This window comes from Schistocerca piceifrons, chromosome 1, assembly GCF_021461385.2.
Source record: "Schistocerca piceifrons isolate TAMUIC-IGC-003096 chromosome 1, iqSchPice1.1, whole genome shotgun sequence".
Classification (NCBI taxonomy): Eukaryota; Metazoa; Arthropoda; class Insecta; order Orthoptera; family Acrididae; genus Schistocerca; species Schistocerca piceifrons.
In genome coordinates this window covers 995266306-995289894 of record NC_060138.1, presented here as the reverse complement: position 1 = coordinate 995289894, position 23589 = coordinate 995266306, and the positions used below count along the sequence as shown (strand labels likewise).

At 42.9% G+C, this 23589-nt stretch overlaps 1 protein-coding gene and 1 non-coding gene across 2 annotated transcripts in view; both read right to left on the bottom strand.

The window, feature by feature from the left end:
- The window catches only part of LOC124777044, a 218087-nt gene that overhangs the window by 100288 nt on the left and 94210 nt on the right, over nucleotides 1–23589 (bottom strand). The window contains exon 2 of the mRNA XM_047252312.1: nucleotides 18719–18793. Within this exon, the coding sequence (XP_047108268.1) occupies nucleotides 18719–18793 (75 nt within the window). The remainder of the gene's footprint in view (nucleotides 1–18718; nucleotides 18794–23589) is intronic.
- Trnat-ugu lies at nucleotides 14292–14365 on the bottom strand. Its single transcript has one exon. It is a non-coding gene; the product is annotated as a tRNA-Thr (tRNA).

Below are 23589 nucleotides of genomic sequence, written 5' to 3'. Positions count from 1 at the left end.
TCTGGCTAGCAAGGAATCGAAAGGTTGTAATTAAAAAAAAAGAAGAAAAGGAAAAGAAAGCGGGCTGGAATACCCAAGTATATGCCAATGAGTCTTATATAAAAAAAAGACGAAATGGTTAACGTCGCTGTCTAATGTGCACCACACTGCATATGTATCACACTACCCTCGAACGCCGTATATGCGAAACAATGCATATTTGTTCTATTGTTTCGAATATATGGCGTTTGAAGGATAATGTGATGAAGGGATACATGTGTCTGCATGGTCTTTTGTTGGTATATATATATCTATATACATCCCTTCATCACTCTATCCCTCAAACGCCATGTTTACGAAACATATACGCTTCTACGTTCTTACATTTCTCCTCTAGCCATCCCTGCTTAGCCATTTTCCACTTCCTGTCAGTCTCATTTTTGAGACTTTGTATTCCTTTTCGCTTGCTTCATTTATTGCGTTTTTATATTTTCTCCTTTCATCACTTAAATTCAATATCTCTTCTGTCACCCAAGGGTTTCTACTAGCCCTCGTCTTTTTACCTACTTGATCCTCTGCTGCCTTATTTCATCACTCAGAGCTACCCATTCTTCTTCTATCCTCCCCCTGTTCTTGTCAATCGTTCCCTAATGCTCTCTCCGAAACTCTCTACGACCTCTGGTTCTTTCAGTTTATCCGGGTCCCATCTTATTAAATTCTAAGCAAACAAGGGAAAGCAGAAGGGTGCAACAAGTGTAGAGGGTCTATACGAGGGCGATGTACTTGAGGGCAATATTATGGAAATGGAAGAGGACGTAAATGAAGATGAAATGGGAGACATGATAATGCGTGAAGAATCTGACAGAGCACTGAAAGACCTAAGTCGAAACAAGGTCCCTGGAACATTCCATTAGAACTACTAATAGCCCCGGGTGAGCCACCCATGACAAAACTCTTCCATTTGGTGAACAAGATGTAAGAAACAGGCGAAATACAGACTTCAAGAAGAATATGATAATTGCAAACCCAAAGAAAACAGGTGTTGACAGGTGTGAAAATTACCGAACTATGAGTTTAATAAGTCACGGTTGCAAAATACTAACACTAATACATTACAGACGAATGGAAAAACTGGCAGAAGACGACCTTGGGGAAGATCACTTTGGATTCCGTAGAAATGTTGGAACACGCGAGGCAGCACGGACCCTACCACCTATTTTAGAAAATAGGTTAAGGAAAGGCAAACCTACATTTCTAGTATCTGTAGACATAGATAAAGCTCTTGACAGTGGTAACTGAAATACTTTCTTTCAAATTCTGAAGGTGGCAGGGGTAAAATACAGGGAGCGACAGCCTATTTACAACTTGCACAGAAACCAAATGGCAGTTATAGGGGTCGAGAGGCACGGAAGGGAAGCGGTGGTTGAGAAGGGAGTGAGACAGTGTTGTAGTCTATCCCCGATGTTATTCAATCTGTAGGGGTTCGATGTTGCTTCACGTTCGTGGGTGTAAACCTGAAATTTGCCCCACACGTGACCCCTGGGTGGCGCTAAGAAGGCAACAAAACTGGCGGCCAGACAAGCTTTCTATATTTCCTGGCTATTCTAGAAGTATATAACCGAGTGGAAATGACTGACAATCACATCAAAAGCCCTTATCAGGGCCAAGCATCGAGGAAACTCGGAAAAAGTATTAAAATATGCTAATTGAACATTGAGGGTATTAGTAAAACCCAATGCCAAAATCTTCGAAAGTTATTGCCTAAGCACAACATTGACGTGATTGTCATACAGGAAACCCACACAGATAACGAAGAAGAACTATGCTCCAGAGGAAAAATACCAGGATACGATATCATTGGTGCAACATACCACCATGCCTATGGAGTAGCCATATACGTCAAACATAAAATACAGAACGCTCACCTGCTGCCCACTTCCACAAATGACAATATCCACTCTGTGATAATCAAAATAGGTGTAACATTTACAAACCACCAGGATCCGCATGGCCAGCAGATGTTCTCCAATCACGCCGCCACCCCGCGGTCTTTGTAGGGGACTTTAACAGCCACCACACGCAATGGCGCTACAGAACAACTGATACAAATGGTGAAGCCTTAGTAAATTGGACAGAAGGAAACAACATCCACCTCATTTTAGATGCTAAATGTCGTGGTTCCTTCGGATCAGCGGCTTGAAAAAGAGAGTGTGACCCAGACCTACGCTTTGTCACAGCAGATGAAAATCACCAGCTGGTCAACACAAACCGAAATGTTTTGCCAGATTTCCCTCACAGTCAAAACCGTCCTGTCCTAGTGGAAATCGGCACAAGTATTCCATTGATAACCTCAACTCCTCGACCCAGATGGAACCTACAAAAAGCAGATTGGAAAGCTTACTCTGAAGACCTCGATAAATGCCTGGGATGGATCTGTCCATCTGTTGATAGCTATAAAAGATTTGTGGGTGAAGTCATCAGCACAGCAAAAAAGCACATACCTAGAGGATTCCACAAAGAATACATTCCAGGCTGGGACGAGGAATGTGAGGAACTGTGTAACGACTACCAAAGCTGCGGTGACAGAGAAATAGCAGACGAACTCATACACAGCCTTGATACTGCACGACGACAGAAGTGGATGGAAAGTACTCAGGCTATGAATTTTAAATTATCCAGCAGGAAAGTATGGTCCCTGCTTCCAAAACTAGGAGGAGCCAGCCATATCACTCGAGAAGAAAACCCCACAACACCTAAAAAAATTGCTTTGCACATTGTTATAACATCTAAAGGGCTATACCACCGAGAGGCCACAATACGCATTAAACGTTAACTTAGAAAGCTAAAGCCACAGCCAGTGTTGACACTAAATATTCATGCGACATCACCCCCGAAGAGATCTCGACAGCAATAAAGGATACAAAACCAGGTAAAGCCGCCGGCTCAAGAAACTCTGGGAGGATGTTATCTATCAAGTCTGGCAAATATACGAAAACATGGTTAGCAAAGTTCTTCCAATCACTACTGCAGACAGGAAACGTACCCCGAGAACTTACACGTGCAAAGATAATTGCCCTCCTAAAGCCAGGTAAACCGGGACATCTTCCGCAAAACTACCGGCCCATAGCACTGCTTAGTATGGTGTACAAACTTCTGGAACGAGTACTACTTAAGAGGATCGGTCAGACAATACTTACGGCCATCCCAGTAGAACAAGCCGGCTTTCGTCCCAATCGAAGCAGTGCCTTACAATACAAATTGAGGCAGGATTCCAAAAGAAATTAAAAACATCTGTGGCGTTCATTGACTTGTCAGCAGCCTATGATACCGTCTGGAGACAAGGTCTAAAGTAATGAAAATAATTCCCTGTCAAAAAGTGACAAAGCTTATTGATAACATGATTGGTAACAGAGGATTCCAGGTCGTCATGGGAAAAAGTAAGTAGCCAGAAATTCCTTCAAAATGGCTTAACTCAAGGCTCTGCTTTTCAGCCTATACATTGCCGACATGCCAGAAACAGCTTGTACGAAATTTGGCTACGCTGATGACTGGGCCATTGCAACGAGGTACACCGATTTTGATACAATGGAAGAAACCATGATATCCGATCTGTCTGCCCTGGCAGCATACTTCCGTAAATGGAGGCTTAGGCCAAACGCCACGAAGACAGAAGTAACTTGCTTCCACCTCAATAACAGAGAAGCCGACAGAGCTTTGGAAGTATACTTTGACGACACACACCTCAACCACAAAAAGGAGCCAAGGTACCTAGGGGTCACGTTAGACAGAACCTTCTCATTTAAATCACACCTTACAAAAGCAGCTGCCAAGGTGAGAACAAGAAACAACCTCATTCAAAAACTCTGCGGAACCAGCTGGGGATCAACGGCAACAACTATGAGGACGTCTGCGCTGAGCCTGGTATACTCTGCAGCGGAGTACTGTGCGCCAGTATGGTTAAACAGTAGTCATGTGAACACAATCGATGTCAAACTTAACAATACCATGCGCATTATTTAACATCATGCGCATTATTTCAGGAACCGTTAGGTCTACGCCTAACATTTGGCCACCTGTCCTGAGTCATATACCACCCCCAAAACTACGACGAGAAGCAGCCTTGGTCAGGGGATACAACAAGATCGAAGCAAACCCTGAACTACCGGTACAGATCGATATACCTGATCTGAGTGTCAAGAGGTTCGTTCAAGACATCCTCCTCTTGCTCTCGACAGTCTCACTGGGGCTGACATCAACTCTTGGAGAAGAGAATGGCTCTAAAATTCCCCAACAACTTGCCACCTAATGCCTTGTATTAATGAGACAGTTCCTGGGTTTGATCAGCCCTGCAAGATCTGGTCAACTCTGAACCGACTAAGAAATGGACATGGAGGATTTACTGACTCACTCTTCAAATGGGGACTGCTGCCTTCGCCAGCATGTGACTACGGCGCGCCTAAGCAGATCATCCAATACATCTGAGAAGAATTCAGTGCTAGAGCGTTCAGTGGGGACTTTGAAGAATTCCTCATGGCATCCCAAAAATCCGCTGAATATGTACAAGGACTAGATGTTGGTCTGTGAATGTGTGTAATGTTATTTAATGTAGAATAATGTGATCCAATACTGAAATGTACTTAAATGCCATACGCTAAATAAATAAAATTCAATCCGTATATTCAGCAAGCAGTAAAGGAAACAAGAACCAAATTTGGAATAGGAATTAAAATCCATGGAAAAAATTAAAAACTTTGAGGTTTGCCGACGACATTGTAATTCTGTCAGAGACAGTAAAGGACCTGGAAGACCATTTGAACGGAATGGAGCCGGCTGCTGGTGGCCGAGAGGTTCTAGGGGCTTCAGTCCGGAACCGCGCGACTGCTACGGTCGCAGGTTCGAATCCTGCCTCGGGCATGGATGTGTGTGATGTCCTTAGGTTAGTTAGGTTGAAGTAGTTCTAAGTTCTAGGGGACTGATGACCTCGGATGTTAAGTCCCATAGTGCTCAGAGCCATTTTTGAACGGAATGGACAGTGTGTCTTGAAAGGAGGACATAAGATTAACATCAACAAAAGCAACAGGAGAGTAATGGAATGTAGTCGAATTAAACCAGGTGATGCTGATAGAATTAGATTAGGAAATGACACTTAAAGTAGTTGGTAATTTTTGATGGTCGAAGTGGAGAGGATATAAAATGTAGATTGGCTATGCCAAAGAAAGCGATTCTGAAGAAGAGAAATTTTTTAACGTCGAGTATAGATTTAAGTGTCAGGAAGTCCTTTCTGGAACTGTTTGTGTGGAATGTAGCTCTGTATGGAAGTGAAACACGAACGCTAAATAGTTTAAGCAAAATGAGAATAGAAGCTTTCGAAACGTGGTGCTACAGAAGAATGCTGAACATTAATGGAGGTACTGCATAGAACTGGGGAGAAGATGCATTTGTGGCACACCTTGACTAGAAGAAGGGATCGGTTGGTAGGACACTTTCTGAGGCATCAAGGGATCACCAATTTAGTATTGGAGGGAAGCGTGGAAGGTAAAAATCGTATAGGGAGACCAAGAGATGAACACACTAAGCAGATTCAGAAGGCTGTAGGTCGCAGTAGTTACTCGGAGATGAAGAGGCTTGCACAGAATAGAGTAGCATGGAAGGTGCCAGTAGTCCTATATAAAAAATGGACAAAATGGTTAACGTCGCTGCCTACTGTGCGGAAGGACCCGGGTAACAGTTGGGGGTTTTGGTGACATGGTGATGCATGTTCCACGATTATACTATATTCGTATCTCGTACTGCGTTGTAGACAGCAGTCGACCAGTCAGAACGTGCCTACATTCTAATTCGCGAGCTGTGTTTACGTTTAACCCTTAACTGCTTTACCCAGAAATGTGGTTGGGTTAGCCCGTCTACAATTCCTCCAAATGCAGGTAATAATGTAAACTTCGTGCTTTCTCACGTCAGATTCTCACGAGCAACTGAATAAGTATCCAATATGTTGCAAAAAAAGCCACAGAATGACTTGTGGAAAGTACGCGAGGACGCTAAAAGCGTCGGGTTTGTTTGGTGGAATTAAAATTTTAGTGTGATAGAAAATAAGAAAAGACAGCTAATATGTACTCATAGACATGATTGTAAAACTGAAAATGGGTTAAGTAAGACTCGCTCCCCATAAAAGCGCAAACACATACAGTCAGCTATTACTTGCTAAAGCGATTATTATTAGGGAACGAAAGGCGTTCTCATTAATGTACACAAGAGCTTAACTGCTAAGGCGTCGGCGTAACGAAGGGCTTACTTGCTTCCGGGCGAATTAAGAAGCCAGCGCTCGCCTTAAGCCGCCAAATAGGAATACCCCTTGCTCCTGGCTGCTTGCTCAGGAAATTCCACGTCTCAATCCAGTGTTCCACCCCGCGGCTACCAGCGAAATTTATAGTGTGCCCCGTGTATGGACATATTGCAACTGTGTTCAATAAAACAAGGCTGCTTAAAGTTTACCGTACCTTTATACACTGACAGTAAAAAATGGCGATACCAAGAAGGAGCAGTGCGAAATAAACGGAAAATTGGTAGGCGTGTTTCTACATCTGAAAGACGTCTATTGGGATTTCGCGCCAGTCGAATAAGAATGGTACCAGTAGCTCCACTATGGGGGATACAAATGAGGTTTGCTTTAAATACACGCTGTAGCTGTCGCCACTGTTAGTTTGAGATTAGGCGTTGTGAGTTGGTGTCAGTCAAGAATGCATTTAAGGCGACAAAGACGCCATTATTAACACCTTTCTGAGTTTGAAAGACGTCGTTAAGAGGGCTACGAGAATCTGGGTGTTCCTTCTGCGATACTGCAGAAAAACTTGTTATGAATGTATCAATTGTGCGTGATTGCTGCAGCGCTGGTCACGAGAATGTACAGTCGCCAGAAGACCGGGCTCTGGACGGCCAGGTGGCGCTACCGAGAGGGGAGACCATCACGTTCAGCGATGGCTCTGGCGCATCGTACTGCATCTGCAGCGGCAATTTGAACTGCAGTTGGCAACACACTGACACTAAGAACTGTTACAAATGGGTTACTTCATAGACACTTTCGAACCAGACGCCCTATTGTTACACATGGGTTACTGTTGTCTCCAGTACTTCACCTACGCACAGCCTCTAAGATGACCTGCATCTCCTTTCGGCCTCTGGTTTATGCATCGGATCAACGCTGGGATGGTCTACAGAACGAAATACGTCAGCAGCATACGGTAACACTACCGGTTCGCCAGACCTTGTCCAGAAATCCCGTGAAACAACACCAACACGGCTCGGCTCAGTACGTTAAGGAGAGACTCGGGCCCCTATCTCGCCCATGTTAATTCACCAATGTTAATGACCCATTATGTCAGAGACTGTTGTAGATACGGATTTGAAATTTCTGCCATATATTAACTACTGCATCTTTATTCTACTGATCTATGATGGATGGTTTTGCATCAAAACAAGAGGTTTTACAAATTTTTTTCACAATGCCTGTATTTTTGCAAAAATTTTGTTAACGTAAATATACATAAAAATAGCTGAGCTGAACTTATATTCTTGGTTGTAGATCCATGGCTTACTGGAGCCTGTAAAAGTTTCAGTGCAGTAGGACGAATAGTTTCTGAGAAAACGGGGCATTTGTAGCGAAAAATGTATAATCTGAGGCAAGGACGTTTAAAGTTTTCGTGTGAAATTTCTTACCTTTATTGTTACATGATGTTATTAAAAACACCCTGCTCCATATTCTAGGTCATCTTCACCAACAGTTCTATCAAGTAACAGCTCCCTTCTCCTTTTCCTTGCCTCTTTGGTCACATGTTTTGCTGAAACCTCAGCTTTTTTCACTCTTCCGATGTCCACTTTGTGAAGACCTTCCACTGTATGCTTCCCCCAAATCACTCCCAGCTTCTCAAGTACTCTCAGTCTGCCACTACATCCATTAATAAATGTGATTACAGTGTCATACGTTCCTAACTGTAGGGTCTTCAACCCAACAAATACACATTTTGGTATGCGAGTCCAGAGAAGATTATTGAAAGATTCGTTGACGTCTCGTGTTTTCCCATGCAAACAGGTTTCACTGACCTCAAACCACCGCCGTTTGCAACATCAGTGGTGTACAGCGAGAACTCGCTGAAGAGAAGAGTGGAGGTATGTTGTGTTTTCTGATGAAAGCTGGTTCTGCCTTGGTGCCAGTGACCGCCGTGTGTTGGTTAGGAGGAGGCCAGTTGAGGAACTGCAATCAGCCTGTCTGCGGCTTAGAACACCGACCTACAATATGAGTTATGGTCTGGGATACAATTTCGTATGGCAGCAGAAGCACACTCGTGATAATCCCGCGCATCCTGACTACAAATTTCTACGTCAGTCTGGTGATTCGACCTCCTGAGCTGTCATTCATGAACAGCATTCCAAGGGGTGTTTTCCAACAGGATAACTCTCACCCACATACCGTTGTTGTAACCCAACATGCTCTGCAGAGTGTCGACATGTTGCCTCGGCCTGCTCGATCAACAGATCTGTCTTCAATCGAGTACATATGGGACATCATCGGACAACCTCTCCAGTGTCATCCAGAAACATCATTAAGCGTCCCTGTATAACCGACCAAATTCAACAGCTATGGAACTCCATTCCCAAACGGACATCCGGCAGCTGTAGATTACGTTTGTGTGCTGGTTATTGGTGTACCAGCATTTAACATGTGCAGTTTCTTATGTCTTGCTTACATCAACCGGTGATCTTTCATTGTTAATCACTTACATATGTTACCTACACTAATATATTCCAGAAATTTCGGTACTCTACAGTAATTATTTTTCCGTTCTGAATTTTTTTTTCCATCATTGTAGGTCGGTTGGTTGATTTGGTGGAAGAGACCAAACAGCGAGGTCATCGGCCCCATCGGATTAGGGAAAGAGGTCGGCTGTGCCCTTTCAAAGGAACCATCCCGGCATTTGCCTGAACCGATTTAGGAAAATCACGGAAAACCTAAATCAGGATGGCCGGAAGCAGGATTGAACCGTCGGCCTCCCTAATGAGAGTCCACTGTGCTAACCACTGCGCCACCCGGCTCGGTCCGTTATTGTGCATGGAGCATTTGTTCAGTAGGATAAGCATGAAAAAGAAAACTGATAGTGACACGTCAGTTCAAATGTGTGTGAAATCTTATGGGATTTAACTCCTAAGGTCATCAGTCTATAAGCTTACACACTACTTAACCTAAATTATCCTAAGGACAAACACACACACCCATGCCCGAAGGAGGACTCGAATCTCTGTCGGGACCAGCCGCACAGTCCAAGACTGCAGCGCCCTAGACCGCTCGGCTAATCCCGCGCGGCTGACACTCCTGAAGTATCGAATCCGATGTCTTGTTCGGTAGATGACTGGTACTTTGATATGTGACAATCGAATTATGTCAGCTAGTGTAACAAGTTTAACCCCATCTGACCAAAAAGTTTTGAGACTGGGTTGGTAAAAAACAGAGAAATGTTAAGATGGTGGTTTTTACGCTTCAGGTGTTCTACATTCTCTCCCCTCAGCTGAGTATCACATAGAGCGCGTTCATACTACCATGTGAAACTATCAGAATTATTCAACTTACATCTACATCTACATGCATACTCCGGAAGCTACTATACAGTGCATAGCAGAGGGTATCTCTCCCACTAGTAGTCATTTCCTTTCCTCTAATAATGTAGTATTGTAGTGGATCTGAAAACGTCGCTCAAAAAAAGTCATGCAGCTGGTGAAAAATGGATTTGTTACACAAATTGCTCACCTGAAGCGTTTCGGATTTATTCCCACCATCAGCTATCCAAGTGCACAGAAGTTCATAGGACATGTAACCTAAACTGACAGACCTGTCTGTCAGCCTGTGTTACATAACCGCTCTTATGCTGCAACCATCTGTGCACTTGAATATCTGATCAAGGAAATAAATTCGAAGGGGCAATCTGAATAAAGAGGTCATTTTTCACCGGCTGTATGACTTTTTCGAACCACCTGTTCAGCTCAAACGCAGTACTCTATTGCAGTATAACCATGGTAGCGTGCCTCCTTCGAGATTTCTTGCCTCAACTACGGACTACGGACTTGCATAGGCTACGAAGTGTCCCACAGTACCCGTCACTCTTAATGGTTTTTCCGCGCTGGAGGAGCACGGTTTGGTTGTTACGACGTTTCGTGCCTTTTAATTTGAACCCTCCTTATGTAATTGTGTATACATACCAGAAATCTAACCTGCAACGACATGCAGGGTGTTGAACGAGTAGACGATCATGAAAATACAGTCGAGATAAAAATTTTTGAAAACACCCTCAAGAAAGACGGTGGCCTACAGCTAACTAAGGCTTTTGACCCGCCCGTCGGAAGGATGAAGCGGGTGCGGCGGGTGTGCGGATAAAACATTACCTTATATGGCGCTGAATCGACTACCAGTGACGTCACAGGAGGCAGCGCGGATATATAAGGCCGATAGTAGCAACCAAAAGACAGTTACCACTTAACAACGGCCAAGAAGTACTCAGCCGAAAGGTAGTGGATTTTTTTAATGATTTGACTCGGCTGAAATCTTGAGAGAAGTTTATTATATCCTGAAACAAGTTTGCGAAGAAATAAAACATGTAGGAATAAGCTACGCTTATGTTAACACAGAACTGATCTGTGATTTGTAGCCTCTCTGCGGTAGCATCTCTTCTTGATCACCTTGAAGATGAAAGTTTACAGTACGCGTGGGATGGTAGCGGTCAAAAATATACACGACACCAACAGTTTAGCTGACAATTACACAAATTTTATCCCTTGTAAAAGACGATTTTTAGTTGCGGCGCCCAGTTTATATGCTACAAGTAAATATTAGTGCAGTTACTCAGATCATCAAGCACTATTTCAGAGGGAAGCAACTTGTTCTTCTGTCGTACAAAAGTAATGGTTTACATTTTTCCAAAAATACACAGTTCAACTTAAATAAAACTCTTCAGCAATTTCTTAAAGACGATTTTACTTCGGCAGTTCGTTTAAGTGAGTCCATCACAGGAATTACTGAATTTGACAACAGTTCACTCCTCTGACAATTACATTTCACAATCTTAGTAATTACAACACAGTGCAGTTCAAACGTTGATTAATATAAATCACAGATATCACTCGTAAGTAATTTAACATTTAAGTTCTTGGGTTCCGCGTTGATCATAGTGCGTATTCTCGCGTACAGAATATAAGAGCGGCAGTCAAAATGTATCCGGAATTTCGTTGCAACTGTTTTGTTGCTCCTCGAGTTAACCTGGATTAATGACTCTGATTAGATTAACTATTCTTGATTACTCTGCAATAATTTGCATAATGTTTTTGGTTTATCTCGCTTATTTACAGGCAAGAGTATTTGCTGACTGCTGGAACTATGTCTCACTACGAGCAAAGGGCGAACATCAAATTCATGTGAAAATTATGCTCTTGCGCCTTTGTTAAGCTTACAAACAGTTTACGAAAGTATGAAACTTCCTGGCAGATTAAAATTGTGTGCTGGGCCTTTTCCTTTCTCGGGTAAGTGCTCTACCATCTGAGCTACCCAAGCACGACTCACGGCCCGTCCTCACAGCTTCACTTCTGCCAGTACCTCGTCTCCTACCTTCCAAACTTCACAGAAGCTCTTCTGCGAACCGTGCAGATCTAGCACACCTGCACTCTTCAGTTTACGAAGACGCAGCTTTAAAGTAAACAGTTGTTTACGGATGGTTTTCAAGATTTCTGGGTAGATAGAAATAACTGGAACACGAGCACCGCAATGGAAGACCAAAAACGGGTGGAGCAAGTGAAACAGTTAATCAGATCAGGCCGACCATTGACCATCGACGAGTTGGTAAAAGGATTGCAGATCTCTCCCATTCACGCAACCCTAACCCTATCAGATGATTTGAAGATGAAACGTGTTAGTGTCAAAATTGTCCTGCGGATCCTGGCTCCGGATCAAATGGAAACTCATTTGTTGACTGTCTCCTGAAACAATTCTTACTGGTGATGAGACCCTGATGTACGCGTAAAACCCGTAGCAAAAAAGGCAGTAATCAAACTGACACATACGTCATCTCCTCGAACAAAGAAAGCACGACATGTCAAATCCAAAACAAAGGTGTTGCGATGCTCACTGCGTTCTTTGTCAATGGAGGTGTTATGTACCATGAACTTGTACAGGCTGAACAAACTGTTAACGACCCTTTCTAAGTGCAGTTTTTGAAACTACTATGGGAGGCAATCCGAAAGAAACGTGTCGATAAATGGCACGGAGGGTGGTCACGGCACCACGACAATAGTCCCTCCCACGCATCGCTAACTATGGTGATGCAGCTCGCAGAAACGAACATTCCACTTCTCTACTAGCCGCCCTAGTCACCGGATTTAGCAGCAGCGGAATTCTGGCTCTTTACAACATCGAAAAGGGTCAAAGGTAACAGTTTTGCCACCGTCGAAGACATCAGAAACAACGTGACAGCTGGACTTTGGAAGCTACCAGAACAGGACTTTAATCGTTGTTTCCAGCAATGGCGGGAGCAGTGGAACAACTGTGTATGTGTGTGCTGAAGAAGACGATTTTGAAGGCGGTAAGCATAAGTGTACCTATTTTGTGGTAATAAGCAGTTAGAACGAAATCCAGAGAACATTTTGACTGCCCCTCGTACTCAGTTGTGGAGTGGATCAAACAAAAAGAAAAAAAAATTCTTCACCGATGTATTTGTTAATTGTTTACTTTCATACCACGGACTGACTATGCTGAGTGACGTCCAGCTACTTATGGACGACCAAAAGAACAAACCGTTAATTTGGAAAGTACGTAGTGCTTTGAGGAAAGGGTAGACTGGAATTTATCTCTTTGACAAACTACAAGAATAGAATTCTAGATTACAGAAAATGTTGCTGGTTATGGAATTATAAAAATAGATGGACACTATTTTTTTCTGCGTTGTGATTCCCCTCGTTTACATGAGTGAGCACCATATTGTACCCTAAAGTTAATTACATGAAATTATTAATTAGTTAACTAATCAGTGCAGTATGTCAAAATGCACAGAACAATTTAAGCTGAAAAACTCTGTAGTCAAGGTCCGGAATCTAACAATGGTTATGACGAAATCTGCGATGGAAAATGGTATTAATCTAGAATTGTAGTTATTGCAGAAGATAATTAGATTTACCTAATTTCAAAATGGTTCAAATGGCTCTGAGCACTATGGGACTCAACATCTTAGGTCATAAGTCCCCTAGAACTTAGAACTACTTAAACCTAACTAACCTAAGGACATCACACACACCCATGCCCGAGGCAGGATTCGAACCTGCGACCGTAGCAGTCCCGCGGTTCCGGACTGCAGCGCCAGAATTACCTAATTTAAAATAATTCACAGGAACGTGGTTATGCTAAACTTTCAAATGATATAGGTCACTTTTCCTCAAACATAAGTATTAACTCCTGGAGTTTTTGTATATAGCGAACTATTGTGCTATCTTCAGTTAACTGTAACATTTAATTAACAGCGCTCTGATGAAAATAAATAATACGAATTGAATGGAAACGCTTAAAATGAAAAACTAAATAATAAATTCGGGGGAAATTTTGTCTAAACAAGAACTTGATATTTACAAGTAAGTGTCACATATCAGCAAGTAAAGGTATTTGGAATAAGATAACAATTAGCGAAAAAATCTGGCTACTTCTCGGAGAAGAAAAACATAACAGATGGAAAGAACCTACCTATTTTGTCACATCGTGTGCTCGATTATGCACAAACAGATATTTTACTCGTATCACTTACATCTCGTGGGATCTATGAAGATAGCTCGTTTGATTACACAGGTCTGCAAAAAAATATTTTTTGAAAGTTGTTTGAAATTTGACAACTGACTTATGTATTATTCAGCGCTGATTTCAAAAAGGTAATCCATTTTTTTCTATCACGTCAGGTTTTCTCACAAAAAAGGGATTATTTTTGGGTATAATAAAATTTAAGCAATTTATCACATTTTTCCAACGCTATAAAATTTTATTTTATTTATAAATCATGTTCTAAACTATATTTCCAGTACACTTCCATTTCTCTTTAAGCTCATAAGTCCTTATAATAACGGTTTCGCTTTCTGTAGAAAGCTTCTTTTATTGATATGAAGACAGTAACTGTTCTCGAAAGAACAGAATACTGTTGATGACTGTGCAGCTTTTCTCTGGAATAAATGATGACTAACTGAAACCCTCAGCTGCCGACAGGTGTTGTTGATATACCTCGATGTGGACAGCTGAGAATGTGTGCCCCGACCGGGACTCGAACCCGGGATCTCCTGCTTACATGGCAGACGCTCTATCCATCTGAGCCACCGAGGACACAGACGAATAGCGCGACTGCAGGGACTTATCCCTTGAACGCTTCCCGTGAGACTCACATTCCCAAGGGAAGCGTGCAAGGGATAAGTCCCTGCAGTCGCGCTATTCTTCTGTGTCCTCGGTGGCTCAGATGGATAGAGCGTCTGCCATGTAAACAGGAGATCCTGGGTTCGAGTCCCGGTCAGGGCACACAGTTTCAGCTGTCCACATCGAGGTATATCAACAACACCTGTCGGCAGCTGAGGGTTTCAGTTAGTCATCATTTATTCTTTTATTGATTTTCCGGCTGTGGGCTCGTTGAGGGTCATCTATTTTTATCATCCAGCAGTAGCCCGCTGCCATGTTGACGTTCCATCTTCCTTGACATCTTCTTTCCATTTCTTTGATGTCTTGGTGGAATCTTTCGCCCTGCTCTTCACTTCTATCACCGAGGTTCGCAGGGAAGTAGTCAAGATGTGAGTGGAGAAAATGAACTTTACGGTTCACGTTACAGCCCAGCTTCCTAAAGTTGTCGTGTATGTCTGCGACGAGTGTCTTGTATTTTGGATCTCTTTTGTTTCCTAGGTAACCGGTAACAACTAATTTAAAAGATGTCCATGCTGCCTTTTCTTTTGTTTCCATTTGTCCACAAAGTTGGGATCTGTCATTAGTTTTCTAATGTCTGGTCCGACAAAGATTCGTTCCTTTATCGGATAAACTAGGAAACTGTTCAAAAATATATCTGAAAGACTCTATTCTTTTGGCAGTGCCTTAACAAATTGTTTCAGAAACCCCAACTTAATGTGACGTGGTGGAAGTAACACAGTTTTGGGATCCACATGGCTTTTCCTCTCAACATTTTTAACCCCTACCTGGAGGATTTTTCAAGGGGCAAGCTTTTATTATGTTGTGTTGCTTTCTGTCCCTACTGTCCCATTCACAGAGAAAGAAGTTTGTATTTCCACTTTTTTGACCAAGCAGCATTGAAATCACTTTTTAATCAGCACATAGTGTCCATTTGTGATCTGAATAGCAGAGTTTGCTTTAACCGGTTCAAGGTTTTCGTAACATTCCTTTAAGTGAACCGAGTGTCCAACCGGTATAGAAGCATATTTATTGCCATTGTGTAGATACACACCTTTAAGGCTTCTTTTTGAAGAATCAATAAAAATTCTCCACTCATCAAGAGCATATTATATTTTGAAACGTGCTATAAGTCCAGGAACATCACTGCAAAACACCAGGTCACCTTCTTGAGAGAAAAAAGATACAAACTCCTTTTCCCTCGATCGATACCAAGAAAAGCACGTACCCGGTGCCAACATATGTTTATCTTTCAATCTAGATCCTAAAACCTCTGCCAGTTCCTTAGAAAGGCCTAGATGCTTAACTAAATCGTTCAGTCCAGATTGTGAGAATGCAAAGGGATCAGTTGTGCCAGGATCGTAGCAATCTCTGTCTTCTTCACTATCACCCTGCTGAGCCAATACCTCGTGATCATCTATATCATCCAAAGGATCTGGAGGAGAGGGTATGGTACTTCAGGTCCATGAGGAACATGGCGAATGGCTGATTGAATGTTAGAGTAAGAAACATCCTTTCTGTTTTTCATATTGAAACCTCGTACGTTGCAAGAACAAAAATAGCAGTCATCACTATGGCATCACTACGAATACCAATGGTATTCCAAAACGTAAGGACTGCTTTTCACGTTGAAGCCATTGCCTCAGTTCTTCAAGACACACTGAACAAACTTTGTGTGCGGCCCAAGGCTTATCACCTAAATTTATACCAAAACAGGCGAAATATACTTTTTCAACCAAGTCGGAAATGTTTCTTTGTTGCTTTTGAACGGTATGGTTACCACAAATGTAGCAGAAGCAATCTGGCGAGTTTATACATCCTTTGGTAGCCATTGTCAATTGTCCATAAAACAACTTCACAACACGAGGAAACAGTCACTACTTTAAATCACTAGTAACAACAACACGCGAACAGCACTGGGTGAAGAGGTACTGTGAACTGAAGGACAACAGCAGAAGCTCACTGCTTGGTTATGGCGGGGGAAGGGGCAGCGCGACAGACAGGCACTGACATGAAAATACTGCTGGTTTCTCCTAATTGCTCTTTATTTCATGTATATCTAGTATAAAAACGGCTAAATAACAGTTTATGGAGATTCTAAAAACCAAAATTCAAACTCACTAGAGTGCTCAAATACCGAAAAAAGCTAAACCTGGACAAGCAGTTCGTGAAATAATTGTACGTGTTGGAATTTTCAACTATTTTTCCGGAAATCAGCTTTGAAAACTATACAAAAATCATTCAATAAATTTGAAACTATTTTTATGCCGCAGACCTGTGTCATCTAACGTTTCTCGCGTGTCCGGTTGAGGACACATTGAATATTTATGAGAAATTAATGGAAATTAGTCTAAAACGCAATTGTATAAGGGTACCCCAAGGTCGTACGTGCATGAATTAAAAGATGTAAAAATTGGATGTATAATTTGAAACTTACTTTTTGGTCAAGTCCATAACTTAAAATACACAAGTTTCTAGCTTCATCCATGTAGAAGAAATAATCTTGTAAAACCAGATTTTTGAAGAACCTCGTATATAATTTACACTGAGGTGAAAAAAGTCGTGGTCTGCAGCTCGTGGTCGTGCGGTAGCGTTCTCGCTTCCCGCGCCCGGGTTCCCGGGTTCGATTCCCGGCGGGGTCAGGGATTTTCTCTGCCTCGTGATGACTGGGTGTTGTGTGCTGTCCTTAGGTTAGTTAGGTTTAAGTAGTTCTAAGTTCTAGGGGACTGATGACCATAGATGTTAAGTCCCATAGTGCTCAGAGCCATTTGAACCATTTGAAAAAAAGTCGTGGGGTAGCGATATGCACATATACAGATGGCGGTAGTATCGTGTACACAATCTGTAAAAGGGCAGAGGAGAGTTGTCAGTTGTAATCAGATGATTCGTGTGGAAAGTTTCCGACGTGGTATTGGCCGCACGAAGGGAATTAAGAGACAGATTGCGGTATGGTCGTTGGAGCCAGACGCACGGGACATTCTATTTCAAAAATCGCGATGCAAGTTGTCAAGAGCGCCCAGAAAATACCAAATTTCAGGCATTACCTCTGATCACGACAAGGCAGTGGCCAACGGCCTTCACTTAACGTCCGAGAACAGAGGCGTTTGCGTAGAGTTTTCAGTGCTAACAGACAAGGAACGATGCATGAAATAACCACAGAAATCAATTTGGGACATACGACGAACGTATCTATTAGGACAGTACGGCGAAATTTGGCACTAATGGGCTATGGCAGCTGACGACCCACGCGAGTGACATTGCCAACAGCACGACATCGCCTGCAGCGCCTTTCCTGGGATTGTGTCTATATCAGTTGAACCCTAGATTACAGAAAAACCTCGGCCTGGTCAGATGAGTCCCGATGGCGGCTGGTAAGAGCTCTTGGTAGGGTTTGGGTGTGGTGCAAACCCCACGAAGCCATGGATTCAGGTTGTCAACTAGGCAGTGTGCAAGCTGGTGGTAGCTCGATAACGGTATGGGCTGTGTTTACATGGAATGGATTGGGTCCTCTAGTCCAACTGAACAGATCATTGATTGCAAACAGTTATGTTCGGCTACTTCGAGACCATCTGCAGCCATTCATGGGCTTAATGTTCCCAAACAACGAGAGAATTTTTGTGGATGACAGTGCGCCATGTCACCGAGCCACAATCGTCCGCGATTGGTTTGAAGGACTTTCTCGACCGTTCGAGTTAATGATGTGGCCAACCAGATTGCCCGACAAAATCGCATCGAGCATTTGTGGGACATAATCGACAGATCATTTCGTGCACAAAATCCTGCACCGGCAACACTTTAACAATTATGGGCGACTATAGAGGCAGTATGGCTCAATATTTTTGCAGGGGACTTTCAAAGAGATGTTGAGTCCATGGAACGTCGATCTGCTGCACTATGCTGGGTGAAAGGAGGTCCGATACCTTATTAGGATGTCCCATGACTTTTGTCACCTCAGTTTATATCACTGTGTCATTTCGAATTGTTCTTCAATAGTTATTCCCCTATGTCGACTGCTGCGGTTCTCAAGAAACCGGAGTGTATAATCTTACGAAATTGAATGGATATGTTTGAAACACTCTGTATTCCTCTTAAGCTACGTTTAGAGTGTCAACAGTGTCAAAGAGTGTAGTCTTCGTGTAAATCACGGCCCAGTGTCTCTGACGCTACCTCATTACGACTCTGCTACGCAGGACATTCTTGACGGGGTTGCAAGAGGACTCTGACGTGAATCGCGGTTACTGTCGGCATTGCCGCCGGTAGGAAGTAGTGAGTGGTGTGGCTGGTACTTACACGTCGGTGAGCTGCGAGCGGTACGGCGCCAACGCGTCCTTGCGCAGGGTGTGCATGTCCGGGATCGACAGCGTCCTGCAACACACAGGGACAGCGGCTGCCGTTATTGCGACCACACAGCACACACACGCTGACACGCTGCAGGCACACACTCTTTCACAGCGCCTCATATCCGCCTGTTCGTCCGCTTCATATTGAGCGGTTAGACCCGCCGGAGCACCACAAACTCTCCCGGAAAATTCGTTACGGCCGCGGAATAACACACAAAGTAGACCGTCTACCTCCTGTTTCGGCGTGCGTACTTCGTGACAGCAGATTGCTGTCTTCCGACTGATGTTACTTTCATCTCTGTTCATTGATCTAGGAAACTGTGCTCCACATAAACATTTATGAAAAATCATACAGGAAGAAAGGACAAGATCCAAGGTATTGGAGCGCAAACGAAAAAAAAAAATGTTGAAAAGTTTAAATACATGTGGCAGAGAGCGCTATAGACGCACAGTGACGTAAGAAACAGTCTGAGGGACTAAATATAGAAAACAAATTCTGACGGTTATATTGCACTGCAAAGTTAGCCCCCTTTTGGAATCACAATCCATCGGGGGTCGTGTAAAGTTCTAACCACATCTGTAAAAGCATTCAGAATTGATGGCTGCAACAACGAAACTGTGCTGAAACTGTCGGACACAATATTAAAGCTCATTACGTGGAATGTAAGAAGATTCACATATAATTAAATAGAATTAGAAACAGCTGTTCAGCACTTACACTGTTGGTATTTTGTAGACGTAATACGGACTATAAGAATACGTGGTGTCTTGGTGTCTGTTCTTTCGGACATGTCCGAAAGGACAGACACCACGCAGGATCCGCAGCTGTGAAACATAATTTGTAAATTGAAGGGGGATCACTGCTGCCAGATGCAGCGGGACATTAAGCAGAATCAGCGGCGACGAGAGAAAATGTGTACCGGACCGGGTTTCGAACCCGGGATCTGCTGCTTACAAGACTGACAGCAGTGATTCCCCTTCATTTTACATGTAATACGGACTATTTCATTGGAACATTATTAAGATCCCCACATGTTCAGGAACATGGGCATCCCCTGAAACATACCGTAGATGTGACAAAATTATAAAATGCCCTTTGCTTGTATCACTGAATCGGTGAGTAAGAGAATGTATTTCAGAGGAAGTACTTACCCATATTGCATCTCAAACGATTTTTTGGCATCCACTCGACGATTTTTGAGGTGGATTACACTGATACCTCAATAGAAAGTACATCCCATTAGTAAACGGTTAGTTCTTTTCTTGTGCTATAAAGCCGAATACTGATACTACTCATTTGATTCGACGACCTGAAAATACATCTTTTTTCTGATTACATCTAAGGTATCCAATGACGTATTTACAAACATTTTTATTCATGTGTCAAATAGGCCGGAAGAACCAATTCTTAATGGGGTAGGATTGATCTAAGGTGGTCCTCGTCTCGATGTTTACACATTTTACTGTAACGCCGACTAGTATTTCTCATCACGCTTGGCACTGTCAAATCTGCGGTTAAATGGAATCGCTGGCAATTATTGTTAAAAATGGTTGACATCCTGTAATGAATAAAAAGTCCTTACCCCAGAGGTGTAGAGTGTCTCCACTTGTATACCTCCGCCCTCCCCCTCTGGGGGAACCACGATTACAAATCAGTATACCCACGATTACAAACCAACATTCCCACACATTTCCGCTATTGGAAACCTTTATTTGGTAGTCTTTATTGAAATTAAATACGTGTGGTACATGTAGTGCAATCCGGGCTGATAGGCCGTGGTCGATGTATAAAACTCTCCCCTGACGTTTCGTCTCCGACTACGGGAGACATCCTCAGAGGTTCACCGCTTTACCTCCGAAGGTGTCTCCCGCAATCGGAGACGAAACTTCAGGGGAGAGTTTTATATATTGACCACGGCCTGTCAGCCGGGAACTTTTAAGTTGAGAAGAATGGAACACTCTGGTACTGTTTCTTGAAAAAAGGTGGCCATTCTGCAATCTCAACGTGCGGCTGAATGTAAGTGGGTGAGTTTGCTTCATGCTGTAGGTTTTATCGGTGCATTTCACTTGCATTCCACTTATTTTGTAGTCATACTCAGTCACAATATCATGCCGTGTCACATTTTGTAACTCAATGTTTTTTTGTGATCCTTTCGAAACCACATGCGCTTGTGGCTGGCAGTGTCCATTTACATCTAATCAATCTGTGAACGTCAATGGCTTGCAACATACCTCTCTCTATTCCTCTACCTCTTCAACGTAGGGAAAATATTTTATAGCCTCCATTTTGTATCTCGTCAAATTATCGTATGATTTGTGAACGTGTACTAATGAACTGTATTTGCTCATGTGTGATTATCCATCCGGTAAGTGTTTTGAACATTACGATATTCATTTAACACATCTTGTGTACACATACTCTTTACATTAACGAATTAACTTTATCCATACATATAACCCCATGGCCCTGTCCCTTCAAATTTATACTAGGCTGCCTCATGGTATCTGATCTCATTTTCCTGTATCGTCTGTTTAAAGAAAAGACAACTATTAAGTTTTGCAACGCACACGCCAGCTATTTTTTTTTTTCGGTATATTCCAGCTATGGATAAGGCGCTAAGACGCAATTCTGGAGATGAATCTTGATTCAGTTGCATTACAACTGCCCGTTGTCTGTAAGTTTTCAAGTGACAAATATACAATAGAGGCAGTCACATTTGTCCCGCACGTGTATATGCACTAGGGCAAAATTCATTACGTGCAGCCGCGCGTTGTAGCCAAGCGGTCTGAGGCGACTTGTCACGGCCCATGCGGCTCCCCAAGTCGGAGGTTCGAGTCCTCCCTCGGGCATGGGTGTGTGTGTTGTCCATAGCTTAAGTTAGGTTAAGTTAGATTAAGTAATCTGTAGGCTTAGGGACCGATGACCTCAGCAGTTTGGTCCCACAGGAGCTTACCACATATTTCCAAATATCATTACACGTAAAGTCAGTGTTTGAGCAATGCGTGTGCTTAATATGTTAATCGGCGTCCTTCAGAAAGCCCTGCTGCGCTTGTGAAGGTTCTACCGTTGTCTGTAAAGATTCGTCTGAGTCACATTGTGATACCAGGGAACTACGTCTGAAAATTTGAGATATAAATCGGGGTAAAACTTATTCCGAATTATCTTTGAACATTTAGTTTAAAATCTTCGTGATGTTGTTATCCATGTCATAAAAAATGGATCGATAGACATCACGGAAAGATTGGGACCAAGATCTAAAACAGTATCTGGATGCGTAAAATTCAAAAGATTGGCCGGCCGAAGTGGCCGAGCGGTTCTAGGCGCTTCAGTCTGGAACTGCGGAACCGCTACGGTCGCAGGTTCGAATCCTGCCTTGGGCATGGATGTGTGTGGTGTCCTTAGGTTAGTTAGGTTTAAGTAGTTCTAAGTTCTAGGGGACTGATGACCTTAGTTGTTAAGTTCCATAGTGCTCAGAGCCATTTTTTCAAATGATTATATTCTCTGACGGAACGATTTTGTTTGAGTGCGTATAAAAGACCTCTCAGTTGTGATGTACGTATAGAAAGAATGGGCGACTCATGATCAACCAAGAAAACCTTGAATATAATTCATGAGACCCGAAAAATCAAAAGCCGACACCCAAAATAATCTTACGGAAGTCGCTGTTGACTTACTGGCCACTAGACGGACAACTGACGTACAGAAGATATACGACCACAAATTCACGTACAAACAGTTGACAAAAAAGAAGTCTGAATAAAGTGTGGATACTAGGACGATGACGGAATGGATTAATAAACCTAACACGCGGTTCTACGTGCCTTTTGAAGGCTCAAGCGAAATACTAATAATAATTAATAATAAACTCTAAAGAAAGAAAAATCAAGCACCACGATAGAATTAATCGAATATGACGGAACTCGGTTAATGTAATGTACATATTCAGGCAAACAAATTATTACAATTTCAAAAATTTGGGATAATTTATTCAAGAGAAAGAGATTTACAAACAGAACAAGTCAATAAGACGTTGGTTCACTTCTGGCGCCTATTATTCGGATTTTCATTGGTTGACAGAGTTGTTGGCTCTCCTCCTGAGGGATATCGTGCCAATTTCTGTCCAACTGGTGCGGTAGATCGTCAAAATCCCCAGCTAGCTGGAGGGCCCTGCTCATAACGCTCCAAACTTTCTGAATTGGGGAGAGATCCAACGACCTCGCTGGCCAAGGTACGGTGGGCAAGCACGATGACAAGCAGTAAAAACTCTCGCCATGTCCGCCCCGATAGTTGAGTGGTCAGCGTGAAGGATTGCCGGCTGGGTCGGTGATTTTCTCCGCTCAGGGACTGGATGTTGTTTTGTCTTCATCGTCACTTCATCCCCATCCGGCGCGCAGGTCGCCCAATGTGGCGTCGAATGTAATAAGACCTGCACCAAGGCGGCCAGACCTGTCCCGCAAGGAGCCTCCCGGCCAATGACGGCAAACGCTCATTTCCATTTCCATTGCTGAAATGTAAGCCCAAGATAGCTGTGTTGTACGCTGAATACATGTCGGGGATGCCTGAAGATAACGGATATGAAACTGATTGAAACATTGCGACAACGTGACGTCACTATTCGGCTGATCACTCGAGAAGATTTCATCATTGGGATACACCTAGAGAGCCTGCAATCACATATGAAGGAAAGATTTTAAGATGAAGCCTGTCAGTGAAATTCTTTGAGTCTGTCAGTGAAATTCTTTGAGCCTGTCAGTGAAATTCTGAGAGCAGATTTTGTTCTTTGTTCCGCAAAATGGTTGATCACAAGTTATGTAGATCTA